A 14,827-nucleotide genomic window follows, 5' to 3' on the forward strand; every position below is an offset into this window, starting at 1 on the left:
TTTCCCTCGGGTTTCCGGAGCCCGCGGGTCATCTTATTTTAACCCCCCCGGGCCAGTGCTCCTCTGAGTGTTGGTCCAAACTAGAGTCCTGTGCAGCGCCCCCTCGGGGAAACTCGAGGTTTGGTTTTAGTTGTATGGACCGCTCATCTGAGTGTGCCCTGAGAAAGAGATATGTGCAGCTCCTATCGGGATTTGTCGGCACATTCGGGCGGTGTTGTTGGTCTTGTTTTAACCTGTCGAAGTGTCTTGAATTACCGAGATACCGAGTCTGATCGGAACGTCTTGGGAGGAGGTCTATTCCTTCGTTGACCGTGAGAGCTTGTCATGGGCTAAGTTGGGACTCCCCTGCAGGGATTGAACTTTCGAAAGCCGTGCCCGCGGTTATGGGCAGATGGGAATTTGTTAATGTCCGGTTGTAGATAACTTGAACCTTAACTTAATTAAAATGAATCAACTGAGTGTGTTACCGTGATGGCCTCTTCTCGGCGGAGTCCGGGAAGTGGACACGGTGTTGGAGTAATGTTTGCGCAGGTTGTTCTCTAGCTTCTCGCTCGTGCTTTGCCTCCTCTTCTCGCTCTCTTTTGCGAATAAGTTAGCCACCATATTTGCTAGTCGCTTGCTGCAGCTCCACTCATATTTAACCTCTTGCCATTCCTATAAGCTTAAATAGTCTTGATCGCGAGGGTACGAGATTGCTGAGTCCCTGTGGCTCACAGATTACTATTACACCAGATGCAGGGCCTGATGATTCCGCTCCAGGAGACGCGTATGAGCTCAAGTGGGAGTTCGACGAAGATTCTCAACGATACTACGTTTCCTTTCCCGATGATCAGTAGTGGTGCCCAGTTGGGGGTGATTGGGACCGTGTCGCAGGTTGGGTTCTCTTTTATTTTGGCGCCGTAGTCGGGCCATGAGTGTTTGGATGATGTAATGTTATTTATGTACTTGATTGACGTGGCGAGTGTAAGCCAACTATGTTATCTCCCCTTTATTATTTACATTACATGGGATGTTGTGAAGATTGCCTAACTTGCGACATATGCCTTCAATGCGATTATGTCTCTAAGTCGTGCCTCGACACGTGGGAGCTATAGTCGCATCGAGGGTGTTACACTTCATGTGCAATATTTTACATTCCACTGCTATACTCTTAGACTTGCATGTGTAGGTTGATTGCTTGACTTGTGCTAAGTTGTTAAAATCTGCTAAGACTTAAAATTAGGAAAATGCTAGATTTTTATTTGGTCAAGTAGTCTAATCACCCCCTCTCTAGACATACTTTCGATCCTACATCCCCTTCCACCACAGACCCCACCCTTCACGTCGTCTTTGCGAACCACCATCACGTGCTCTTCACCGCCCTAAGTGAACCTAAACCATTGAGATGTCCATGAAATCTAGAAAACAAGGTTGCAAAGAAATTAAAGGTAAGTAGGTCAGTATAATTAGTAAAGAGAACAATTCAGTTATATATTTTCTAAAGGTCCATATTTTAGACGGTGTATAAATTAGGTTTGTCTCACGATTGTCCATGTTCTACTTATGGTTGAGAAGATGTGTTTGGCCAAAAATTCCACAGGCCAAAAGTGTTAATTTATTTGAAGACACACGTCATAGAAACTTCAATACCTGTGAACTCAACTGCACACATTAAAAACTTAGATACCACGGAGGAGGATGCCAGGACCATCAAGTCTAAGCATGACTTGAGTGCTTGACCTTGTTCTCTTGATTGTTGCATGCCACAACTATTATCTCGAATTGGTGCAAACAGAAGCATGCACTCATTAGCCTATTGAAGAAAAATTAAAATATTAAATCAAAGAGCAATCTGTCAATAACTGTACATGAATCTGCATATGATAAAACGCATTCCCAATCTCTTTTTCGTAAAGATCACTAGCAACAACCAGGAGCAGCAGCGTCGCCCCTCTCAAATTTTCTGTCAAACGGAGTGCTTCATTCAACCTTTTTTTCACTATAAGCATATCATTCCTTGAAACCCGCCTTAATTGCCCATCTTTATTGATTTACCGAATAAAATTATGTTATCTTTGGTAAGATAATAAGTGATTACAAAATAAAATCCTAAAATATGGGCATGTAAATCATGAACATGATTTGGTAAACACTTATTTACAACATCACATCAATATATATTGGTAGATCACGGGTTAAAATACTAGAATATTTGACCCGTTGCAACGCACGGACAATTAACTAGTAAGACTAAAATATCAATTATCTTTACCCGCAAAAAAAACCAATTATCTTTGAAGAAAATTCAATTCAAACTTCAGAAAATACATGTCGTAACTTTTGAGGCCAACTCCACCGCGTGACCCATTTCTACCCTAAATGATCCGTTTGTTTCCGTTTGGGATAAAACGGACAAATCAAACGACCCAATGCATGGGAGCATACAGACGTTTTGTCCGGCCCGTGTCCGCTTTTGCCCCATTTCCAAACCAAAGTTGCTCTCGGTTTGGGGCCAAAGCGGACAGAAAGCGGACGCCTTTGCGTCCTCGTCGTCCGCCTGTGTCCGCCTCGACCCCACATGTCACTCTCTCCTTTTCTGTACCTGGCCCACCATGTGCACCCACGCCCACGACGTATGGGGTGAAAATGGGGTAGTAGCGTGCAGCGAGTTTGTGCGGCCTCTGTCCGCCGTTTGTTCTCCCTATTTCTATCCCATACGGACAAAATTCGGACAAAATGGGTATAGATTTAGGGTCATGCGGTGGAGTTGGCCTGACCTAAGGGTTACACGTTGCATATGGAATCCCCAAAGAAAAAACCTGGGTGCTTTCTTGCTAGAAACAAAAGGAACCCGCGAGTTGCTGGCCCACGGTCTTTCTCCAAACCACCCAACTCCCACCTACTCCTCTGACCCCCGGGCCCCACACCGCGCTGTCCCAGGTGTCATTCTAACGCATCTCCTCCTATTAATCCCCGTCTCAGCGGCGCGGTGGCCGCCACGTCACCAGTCGATCCCTTCCTTCTGCGGGTGCGCGTCGAGATCCGTTAACAGGCGCCCCCCCTCCGGCTCCGGCGACAGAGAGGGAGGCCACCGACGGCGGCCGGCGACCGAAGATGTTCCTTGTGGACTGGTTCTACGGGGTGCTCGCGTCGCTCGGACTCTGGCAGAAGGAGGCCAAGATCCTCTTCCTCGGCCTCGACAACGCCGGCAAGACCACGCTCCTCCACATGCTCAAGGACGAGGTAGGGAAAAGAACTTCCGCCCTTTCCTTATTACTTATGTTCCTTATATGATGGATTAGTCGTTTTTCGTGCAATAAGGTTTGGTAGTTTGACGAGGTTGGAGGAATTGTGATAGTTCTTGGATCGGGATGATCCGTGTGGTTTTAGGAGTAATTGATTGATCCCTTCCCCTAATATATATGTTCACGCATAGTATCTGTATTTTTAAATGAAGTATTTTGATTCTATTCGGATTTTAGATTTGGAGACATCTGTGCCAGTAGATGTTCATCTTAGCGGTGAGAGTTCTTGGGGATTTTCTTTATAGACCATTTTCAAACGAACCGTGGAATTTTCACGGTGCGTTGCCAAAAAAATTCCATATTCTTTAGATTCGGGTGGCTTCGATCGTATGTGGTAAAAGGGGTTCCCAATTTGGGAGTAGTTGGTGGATTAGCACCCTGAGTCTTTGTTTCCTGTCGAGGATAGTAGTGGACAGATTTCATTTTGGTAGCCGAGCTGCGTTCTTTCTTTGAGCACTGGATTGCTTGCCAGATCTGGAAAACTCCCATATAGCACCTTATAAGATTTTGCTTCTTCCAGTAATCCGTGCGTAAAAAGATTCCATGTTGATTTCTTCAATGCTACCATGCCTTTTTTCTTAGAAAAGGACCGGCCGTCCTGGGTACTAGCTACCATGTAATTCAGGGGCATGCAAGTCAGATCTGCTGCAAATGCTTTTTCAGAGAGTTTAGATTTTATTTTAAAGTCAGTAAGTTTGCACACTTATCGATAAAGGGGGGGATCTTTTTACTATCCGACCTGGTTTGGTAATCAGTCTTTTAAGTTACTCATGACGATTATGCTCAGAAGCTGTACATAATCAAGTTCAACATAGAAAGTGCATGCCAAATCACATGTTTGTCCTCCTTTTGGCTGAATAAAATCTTACTTGGGTTTGTGTTCCTTCTGGCAGAGGTTGGTTCAGCATCAGCCTACACAGTATCCAACTTCTGAAGAGCTGAGCATCGGGAAGATCAAGTTCAAGGCATTTGATTTAGGAGGCCATCAGATTGCTCGCCGTGTGTGGAAGGATTACTATGCCAAGGTCTCATCTTCCTCTATCTTATTACTCTCTTTACTATACATGAGTTATTTGGTGCTGTTATATCTGTTTAATGCATTTCTTCTCCTGTGGTGTAGTTTCTAGAAATATTGTGCTGTTGTTTGATATGTTTTTCTTTCCATATGAAATACAGATTATAGATACAGTATGACAGTAGCCCTAAAAGTTCTATTAAATGTCATTATCAGTGGATAGTAGTGGTTGGCACGGATGCACTAGAATATGTCCTAACTTTTGTCCCCACATGTAACACCAGCTGTGCGTTGAGAAATATTTATCAAGTTGTTGGCCGGTGGGGTTAGTGCATTTTGAACCACAATCAGCCGACTCCAGTACTCCTATATGCTGTCCCACTCCCACCATTATGTAGCTATCAAGATCTATGATATAACACCAGTGATATATGTGCAATGTGGCAATCTAGTTGCTTACGTAAAGTGGGAATATGCTTTCATATTAGTCTGTGTGCACAATAATCTATTGAAATACCAGTGGTTTTCCTTTTACCCCCTTTGAATGTATATTAGCATAAATGCTGCTGTGACTTTTGTTCTTATCTACTTTAGATGTTGCTTCTACCCCAAAATGGTTTCGTACAATATTACGAGGTAGCAAGTCATTTTGGCATGTTGGATTAAGCGGTGTATGACCATAGTGAAAGAGTTATATTCATCAGAGTGTTGCAGCAGGATCAATTTGGTGACACAATCGAACTCTGGGAGTCTTAAGTGATCTAGTCCCAGATGATGAAATGTTAGCATAAACATTTACATTAATACTGTAGAGTGTGCAGCAGGATCAGTTTGAGGATACAATCGGGCTCCGAGATTTTGTGTAACTAAATTTGCCAAACCATGAAATATTAGGTTTGGTGGAACAAAGGGGGACATAAGAATATCTCTGGTGCTGGCAAAGGGGCCAGATCCAGAAGGGTTAAATTGGTTTTACAATGGACACTTGGATAGGGCTGCAATTACTAAGAGGGAGATAAGAACGGTTTTGGGGTAGAATAAGTTCATAGTTGAAACAGCAAATGGATACATGTATAGTATCAGATAAACTCAGCAACCAACCTGGCTGGGCAAGACTTTAGCAGGAATATCATTAGGAACGCCCTGAATAATAAGGATTTATTTTGTAATGAAATTGTTTTGTAATACTGTAGCACCGAACTCTTGAATTTGCATCTTGCGGCCAAGAAGGCTTAACTGCTTAATCATAGCTTTTGGTGCATTATGCGTATACTCATGTTGTCTGCATGCATGGCGGTCTCTGTTACTCCTGATGATGTTGTTCTGACTTAGTAGTGTACTTTTCTGTCATTCTGAGTACTGGGCGCGGCAACGATCCTGGACTTCATCTGTTTGATGCCATCTTCTGATTGTCATGTGGTCAGGTTGATGCAGTGGTGTACCTCGTGGACGCGTATGACAAAGAGAGGTTTGCCGAATCCAAGAAGGAGCTCGACGCCCTCCTCTCAGACGATTCGCTGGCCACCGTCCCCTTCCTGATCCTGGGCAACAAGATCGACATCCCCTATGCCGCCTCAGAGGAAGAGCTCCGCTACCACCTGGGTCTTAGCAACTTCACGACTGGCAAGGGCAAGGTGAGCCTCAGCGAGTCCAATGTCCGCCCCCTGGAGGTCTTCATGTGCAGCATCGTCCGCAAGATGGGCTATGGCGAAGGGTTCAAGTGGATGTCGCAGTATATCAAGTAGGTCAGGCAGGGGGGAGTGGTGAAAGAAAAAAAAAGAGTTATAAGTAGTCATGGTGATAATCTTGTTTTACCTTACCTTGCCACCAGAGTGTTAGGGAGCTAGCTGGTCATGGTGCCAGTACATATGTGATGTAATGGATGTAGTTCAAAGTCTGGGGACTCCGTCCTAGATTTTTTTTGGTTGAGTTATTACAACAATGTGATGTCTGAAAAGGTGATATGCTTTGAACTCCATTGCTGGTGCTCCATGGTATTCTGAATGATGGTCATAGCAGCCTCGTGCATCCAGATTTGCTGTTCTATGTGTTTTTGCTATTCTCTGAAGCTGATGCGCACCAGCAGCTGGTGCGCTGACACAACTTTCATCAGTATTTAGTCAATTTGAGGGTTGTCATCTATTTTCTTGGCCCCTACAAATGAACAGTTGCAGTTCAGTATCTAATTTGCAGATATTCTGCTTGCGTTTTACTCGTGGTTGACTCGCCGGCATCTTTGAAACTCTACCATATTCGATGGTTTTATTCTTGGACTTGCTCATAAATTCTGATTCTGCTGAGAATAATTGCAATAAACCATTATTGTCCTGTTTTAAAATCCAAAATTGACCTTGCAACCAAAAGAAGGAAATGCTAAAGAATTTAAGCATGGCAAAATAGATTTTTTTATGACAAATTATGTTGTCTCAAGGATAAAATGGGGAAGGCGATGGTCCTAGACTGTATCCCCATTGAGGTGTGGGGAAGTCTCGAAGACATAGCGATAGTATGGCTAACTAAGATTTTCAACATTATGTTTCGTCAAATAAGATGCCCACAAAATGGAAACGGAATATATTAGTATCATGGAATTAAGCTGATGAGCCATCCGAAGAAGCTATGAGAAAGAAACATTGAGCATCGCTTAAGAATAATGACAAGCGTGATCAAAACTCAGTTTGGTTTTATGCCTGATACAACAACTTATGAAATGATAGAGGAAAATAAGAACTTCAATGTGAGACGTGGAGTATGTACACTGAGTTCAAATGCTCCCAGATGAACAATAACTTTTCTTAGTAAAAAAATCTGATTTTTTTGGTAAACTTTAACATATGTTTTGTATGCTTGCAAAATTCAGAACCAAATGACATTTGTGAAAGTCGTGGCAAAAAAAATCAATATTTTGAAAATGCTAGTTTTGAAAACATTTTGGAGTCCCGGTTTTTTTTGCCACACCTTCCACGAATGTCATTTCGTTCTAAAGTTTTACAAGCATACAAAACATTTGCGAAAGTTTACCACAAATTGTTTTAGAATTTTTAGAATTATTTACTATTTTTCCAACTTTATTGTTCATCGGAGAGCATTTGAGCTCGGGGTTACAATAAAACTCTCGTTTAATATAGTGTTAATTGACCTGAAGAAGACCCACAATAAAATACCATAAAATGTCATGTGATAGGCCGTGGAGAAGCATATCCAACAAAACAGACTTGGCCAAATGGGCCGACCAAACACGGCTCGGCCAGGGTTATACATGCCCGAGATGGCATGGCCCATCTAGGCACGACAAGTACACGGGGCTTGCTGAGCCGACACGCATGCTACCCTCCATGGCCTAGGCACGACCCCTATGTTACACTAGCCGACACGCCAGCCCATGTAAAATTCAGCCTATTGGCTATTTTGGACCTATATTAATGTAACGCCCCGAGACCGATGTGCCAAGTGTCCTCCAGTTATTCGCTGTTGTTGCCGTGTCATTGCTTGCGTGTCATGCATTGTATATCATGTCATCATGTGCATTTCATTTGCATACATGTTCGTCTCATACATCCGAACACTTTTCCCGTTGTCCGTTTTGTAATCCGGCGCTCCTACGTCACCCGGTGTCCTTTTCTACCTTTTTTCGTGTGCGGGCGTTAAACATTTCCGGATTGGACCGAGACTTGTCATGCGGCCTTGGTTTACTACCGGTAGACCGTCTATCAAGTTTCGTGCCATTTGGACTTCGTTTGATACTCCAACGGTTAACCGAGGGACCGAAAAGGCCTCGTGAGTGTTGCAGCCCAACACCCTTCCGAAGTGGCCCAAACCACATCTAAACCTCCTCCATCATCTCGGTCGTTCAATCATGATGGCGTGGCCGAAAACCGCACCTCATTTGAACTCTCCTAGCTCCCTCTACCTATAAATATGTGCATCTCTCCGAAATTTCGGATGAAACCCTAGTCTTCTTCCACCTCCTGCCACCGGACATGTCCATCCCGAGTCGGATGTGTCCGCATCGCCGCGCCGGACCAATCACGTCGCGCCAAGTGTCCTCGCCGCCGCCGTTTCAACCGCGCCCCGCCGCCGGCCCGCGGGGCCCAACCGCCGCCGCCGCCACCCGCGGGGGAGCCCACGCCCGCCGATCCGAGTGCGCCGTCCGCGCCCACCGGCCGCCGCCTCCGTCGCCGGCGCGCCACCACGTCCCCGCCGCCTGCACCTTCGCCGCCCTCGCCGGTCACCGGCGCAGGCGCCCGCCGCCGCCCGGATCTGCACCGCCGCGCCGCCACAGATCCGTTCCAGCCCCGCCGCCTCGCTCTCTGTTCCGCGCCTCCACCGACCTTCACCGGAGTTCGCGCCGGCCACCGCGCCCTTCGTCGACGGCCGCCCCGCTCGCTCGTCGCCTCGCCTGCGCCGCCGCCAAGCTTCCTCGCCGCCGCCTTTCGCCGGCCACCGCACTGCCCGGTCGTTCCCGACCTCCTTGCGCCGCCTCGCGCCCTCCTCCGTCCTCTCCGGCGATCGTCGGAGCCTAGAGCTCGCCGGAGTCGGGGTGGAACCGGATCTGGTGAGGGTGGACCAGATCCACCACTCCCCGAACCAAACACCCGTCTCGGATCCGCACCGCGCCGTCCCGCTTCATCCGGTCCCGTGTTGACTTTTTCCCGAAGGTCCAAATTTCACTAAGTCCCCCCAGATTCCAGTATTTTTGGGCATTTTCATTGCATCATAACTCATTATCCGTGGCTCCGTTTTGAGCGGGTAGCATATCGAAATGTTCGTCTCAACGAGTACATCATTTCATCTCATTGCATCATTTTTATTTGAGCTCATCTTGACGCCCGAAATGTCATTGGAAGAGGGCTATGTGAGTAATTTGTCAGATCTGTTTCTTCAATTAGCTTTTTGTCATTTTTGCCATGTTTAATGTGTGCATGATATGATCCTGAGCTCTACATGTGTTTTGTTATATACCATGCCATCTTTGCAGAGGTGCTTGCCATGTATTTTTGTGATAATTGTGGTGACTAGCACAAGCTTGCAAAGTAGCGTAATCGGTTATGCTGATTTCAGAGACTTAGAATTTCACTAAGTCCTTGTCCTGATTTTGTCGTTATGCCATATGTTCATGTTGTTTCCTAGTGATCCGTGCCTCTTTTGAGGATGATCAGTAAGGATGTTTTGTTAATATTGTGGTGCTCTATCCATCCATGTCTTTGTTTGCATTTATGGAGCACCCTACCTTGAGTCAATCGAGCTCTACTTTGGCTATATCGTGAATCCTGGCAGATTGTTGACTTGTTAGTGATTTTGCCAAGGATGTTGCTATTGATCCGTGTATGCTATGTTGTTGTTCTTGCCATGTCTAGCTTCTATGCCATGTATTCTTGATGGGTGTATGCTTAGTTTGTCATGCCATGCTCTGTAGTGAGTGCATCGAGCTCGTAAACATGCCTACTCGTTAACTGATTTACACGCTCCAGTTTTTCACTAAGTCTGAGATCTATTTATGTTTTTGCCATGTTCACATGCTTGCAATTGTATTTTCTGATCCCTTTTGGCTCAAGGTCACTAAGGGACTTTTGTTAAGTGCTTTGAGTAGCTTCATTCCATGCCTTGCTTTGCCATGTTAAGTTCCTGTAGCATGTAGTTTTCATACTCTAAAGTGTGCTTCCTGATATTAAATCCCAGACTTGTGTTAATTTCACAAAGTCTGAAACCTGTTGCCATTTGCACTTTTGCCATACTTGTTTGAACCTGTTAATGGATGAATTAGCCGTAGCTCAGTGTTCATTTTTTGTCAAGCATCTTGAGTGGATCCCTGCCATGTATTTTTTTGCCATGTTTGAGTGCTGTAGTATATTTAACTTGTTGCATTTAGATGGCTACTTGCTGATTATCGCAGACCGGTGCCATATTTGTTTTTGCTTGCCATTTCCAAACCGTGCATCCGATTCCGGTGATCTTTATATCGATTTCAACCGAAATCACCTCACCTTTCTAGTGGCACTCTTGAATTTCCAAGTTGAGGCCAGGTTCAATCATTTCTTTGCAAATCATGCATATGCATCACATACCGCATCCCGCATATCATACCATGTTCGTGTGTTGGTTGTTTATTATGTGGTGTGCTTCTTTCCGGTGTTGCTTCTTCGGGTTGGTTCCCATAACGTCGCGTTTGTGAGGACCCATTCGACTACGTCCGTTTGTTTTCTTCATGGACTCGTTCTTTTTCCTTGCGGGATTTCAGGCAAGATGACCATACCCTCAAAATCACTTCTATCTTTGCTTGCTAGTTGCTCGCTCTTTTGCTATGCCTATGCTGCGATACCTACCACTTGCTTATCATGCCTCCCATATTGTTGAGCCAAGACTCTAACCCACCTTGTCCTAGCAAACCGTTGTTTGACTATGTTACCGCTTTGCTCAGCCCCTCTTATAGCGTTGTTAGTTGCAGGTGAAAATTAAAGTTTTGTAGCGACCCGACCCAAATGGATCAAGTCTCTGTGCTTAAGTGTCATCCCTGGATCGGTATGCTGACACACACAGCACTCGAGGATTTATAATAGAGGTAAATCACATGTATAAGTAATGTAAATACTATTACCTCAATCCAAATAGCGGAAGTAACAAGGTTGTGGATTCCCATCAACACCAACGGCAAAGTTGAGTGTAGAAATCGTAACCCTAATGTATCACTTACTCGTCGTAAGAAAATCCTGCAACATGAGACGTTGCAGCCACAAAGGGTCAGTACATTGAATGTACTGGCAAATTCACACCATAGAGAGAATTGATGAACAATGGCTATCACTACATGCAAATATGGCTGGTGGATAAGCTCTATGGTTATAAGGTTTTTGCGAAAAGCCAATTTTTCCCTACTGCAAAGGAATAAATTTTATTTAACTATCATGGTGGTTGTTGAACATTGAGAATGGTTGATAGTATTCTCAATCCCAATTAAGCATCATCATTAAAACCCAACAATATTCATTTAAATTAACATGATGAGATTCACATGATAATCCAGGTACTAGATACTCAAGATGTCCATAACCGGGGACACGGCTAACCATGATTAGTTTATACACTGCAGAGGTTTGCGCACTTTTCCCCACAAGACTCGATCTCCTCCGTTGGATATCTCGCACTGCATAGTGTTTGAGAAATGGATGACCGGGACATAGTCTTTCAGAAGTGCTAGCACCTTACGATCAGGTAGACCGTACCACCTACATCCCCTACATCTGCTAGTCTACCACTGTAAGAGTTCGCACGATTTAGTCAACTATGCTAGAGCCCATAATAGCTTGTGGCTGCACACGGAAGTTTCTAGTATGAATAATCTCATGATCCCTTTGAGCCTGGGTGGTGGTCCATAAAAAAACAGGCAATCCTGGTCTACCCAGGTGCCTAGACAGGCAATCCTGGAATACCCAGGTACCTCAATCCACCCAGATGTGTGTTTAAGTTTCCACCTTAAGTAAACCATTAATTAACAATCTCACATCTGTCATGAATACTCTCAAAACCCAATCCACGTCTACGAGCATAGCATGGCACTATAAGCATAACGTAATAGTAACTCCCAAGGTTTGAATGCAGGGCAATAGGTTCCTACCTCATCAACTACTTCTCAATACCCACATGTTATCAATCCTACTCATGCAATGTTTGAGGGTGAAACTAATGCATAAAAACTAGGTATGAAAGGGGATATGATCAAAGTGTGAACTTGCCTGCAATGTTGTTGAAGATGATTCACACTCAAAAATCTTGATAGTTCTACTCGTCACACTCCGGTCAATCTATCGTAAGCAAGCAATAGTAACCACACATAAGCAATCACTCAAAAGATCAGAAAGATCGAAGAAGACGATTCGGAAAACTTCAAAACCAAGCAAATAACTCTTTCAACATAAAACAATTTCTAACAGTACCAAAATTATATGAATTTGGCCTTATCAGAAAGTTTAGGTCAAGAGCTTCGATTTGCAAAAAGAATCAACTCAAACGGAGCTACGAAACTCAAGTTATGATCAAACGAAGTTTGAATTCAAATCTGAACTAATTCAAATTTTAAAACTTTCGAAAACATGTTTGAGTTGGATTAATGGATAGAGGAGATCATAACGAAGACGTGGGCGTTGGTTTCGTTGGATTTGGATAAACGGACAAAAAGTTGTGACCGTTTGAAGAACAGGGACTAAACTGTAAAAGAACTAACTACTAACAGGTCCCTGTCTGAAAATATCAGAAAAAGAAAAAAAAACTAAAAAGTGAAAGTTCGTTATAGAACGCTAAAGAACGAAAATTGTTCGCTGAGTATACTAACCAGCGAATGTTCGCAAAATAACCTAACCAAAAAAATAAAAAAAATTAACCGATCTAAACTAGAAAAACCGGGCGGGTTATGGTTTATACCGGTTCACCCAAAAGAACCGGCGACGGCGGTGGTTACTCCGGCGAGACGGGATGGCGGCGCGGTGGCTCCGACGAACTTGGGGACGGTGGCTCCGGGCGTCGCGGGAGGCGGCGAAGGCGTCGGGGAGGGGCGGCGCTGGGCGGCGGGTGCGGTGGTGGCGACGGCGGTGGTCGTCGGCGGCGAGAGAGGCAGCTTTGGGCGGAGCTCGACGGATCTCGCCGGCGGCGCGAGATGCGGGAGAAGGCGGCGCTGGCAGAGAGGGAAACGGGGCCCGGGGCTCCGGATTTATAGGGAGGGGAGGAGGTGGCGTGGAGGAGGGGCAAGGGGAGGCGGTGGCGGAGTCCTAGCGGCGTACGGCACCGGCGATGGCGTGCGGCTGCGGGAGTTCGTCCCGAGCTCGGGGACGAGCGGCGTGGGCCGTGGCCTGGCGAACTGGGCCGGCCCGGTCCGGTCGGTCCGAAGATATATTTTTTTAAAACATTTTCTCAAAAAATAGAAACATAAAAATAAATAAATAAATATATTATATAGGCATATAATATATCAAAATTTTCAGAAAAAGATTTTCTACGACATGAACATTTTTCTAGCATTAAATAAAATTCACACAAATTCAGATAATTCAAAGAGTGCCACTGGTCTAATAAAATCCAACAAAAATCATTCTAAAAAATACCAAAATGTTTTCAAATAAATTTTTCTACAATTTTTTGTTGTAGGGAATCATGTTACCCAAATTTCCATATATTTTATTTTTGGAGAAAAATAATTTGAATAAAACTCAAATAACTCCAAATTGAAAATAAATTCAAAAGGACTTTGAAATATCCTTTGAAACTCCCAACTCATATTTCATATAATTTGAAGAAGTCATTTTAATCTTCGCTCGTGAAAATCATTGAGTTGCATAAAGTTTCAGAATTGGAAATATTCTCAAATGAAATTCAAATATTTTCAACACCCCATGTCATTTAAATAAATGGAAGAAGTCATGTCATCTTCTCTCCAGGGTTTCGTGGTGAAAAGAATTTGAATTCACGGAGATCAGAAAGCAAATATGAAAGCTTGGGAAAGTCCTTTTATTCCCTCTCATTTAACTTTCAAAAAGTTTCGAATTCACTCAATCAATCACACAACAATCAAGCAATCAATCAATCTATCTATTTATTATAACATTCCAAAATTTAGAATTTTGGGATGTTACAAACCTACCACCCTTAAAATGAATCTCGTCCTCGAGATTCGGAGAGGCTAGCAAGAAAAGGTTAGGGTTGGGGGTCTCCTCAAAATTCATCAATCGTCTCCGGGGTCTGGGGTGCGACCACCCTTAGAAGCATGGTTACGGTTCCATCAAAACTCATATACTTCACCCATATTGTTAACAGTGTCGGTCTTCTCAGATCGTCAGGATAATTCCTTATCTGGGCTCTTTCGGTAGTGGCATAACCTATTCCTCAATTCTTCTGTCTTTCATCTTGGTAAGGTTCTTCTCTGACTGGGTCTTCTTAGCTGATGGGTCTGGCGCCAAAACTAAACAACTATCGATATCTCATGGTGGTCAACAATTTATGGTTCCTTCTGCAGGAAATGGGTCTGGTTGATCCTCACCATATAACCTACGGTTGGCAAAGCTGCCCTTGTACAAGGGAAAATACTTATACCATTCTAAGGCTTAAACAAGGTTTAATATCGTCGTCTCTCTACTATAGGTATGTCACTCAGATTTACCATCCCATATAGCAAGGCGAATAATAAGAGTAAGTCAGTATGGTGATCAATCCATCACGCACCCAAATCATTACCTTGTATACGGTTTAGCGAATCTTGCATTCTAACACTCGGTCATCCTCACAAGCATTGCAGAATTTCTCTTGTCCATGAACTGCGTTCGGAATAATCCATTGATTCTGCAAACCAAACAAACATCTATCGTTCCTTCACAACTCTCAGGTTTTGCGTTACTCTTATAAAATTGTCTGCCGATAAACATCGTATCTTCCTCCAGGGTTTTTCCTTCAGCAAGAATGTGCTTGCTTCTTGGTAGGTCCTGGGGCCTGTGGGTTATGGCCCATCTCATCACTTGTAGTCCTTGAACTTATCATCGGGCAACTG

General features: G+C 44.2%; 1 protein-coding gene across 1 annotated transcript; it reads left to right on the forward strand.

The window, feature by feature from the left end:
- Window positions 1-2,947: 2,947 nt before the first annotated feature.
- On the forward strand, window positions 2,948-6,277 carry LOC125508144 (GTP-binding protein SAR1A). The gene is made up of 3 exons (XM_048672747.1): window positions 2,948-3,222; window positions 4,178-4,309; window positions 5,724-6,277. Exons 1-3 carry the CDS (start codon window positions 3,094-3,096, stop codon window positions 6,042-6,044), a joined length of 582 nt encoding a protein of 193 aa, XP_048528704.1. The 5' UTR covers window positions 2,948-3,093; the 3' UTR covers window positions 6,045-6,277.
- Window positions 6,278-14,827: the final 8,550 nt, after the last annotated feature.

Source organism: Triticum urartu, chromosome 5 (assembly GCF_003073215.2).
Source record: "Triticum urartu cultivar G1812 chromosome 5, Tu2.1, whole genome shotgun sequence".
NCBI lineage: Eukaryota > Viridiplantae > Streptophyta > Magnoliopsida > Poales > Poaceae > Triticum > Triticum urartu.

What these genes read in the sequence shown, in the direction of transcription:
- LOC125508144 (XM_048672747.1), top strand. Translation starts at nt 3,094, where the DNA reads ATGTTCCTTGTGGACTGGTTCTACGGGGTGCTCGCGTCGCTCGGACTC. An exon ending in TCCACATGCTCAAGGACGAG is followed by an intron (nt 3,223 to 4,177) that starts GTAGGGAAAAGA and finishes TCCTTCTGGCAG; the next exon opens with AGGTTGGTTCAGCATCAGCC. An exon ending in GGAAGGATTACTATGCCAAG is followed by an intron (nt 4,310 to 5,723) that starts GTCTCATCTTCC and finishes TCATGTGGTCAG; the next exon opens with GTTGATGCAGTGGTGTACCT.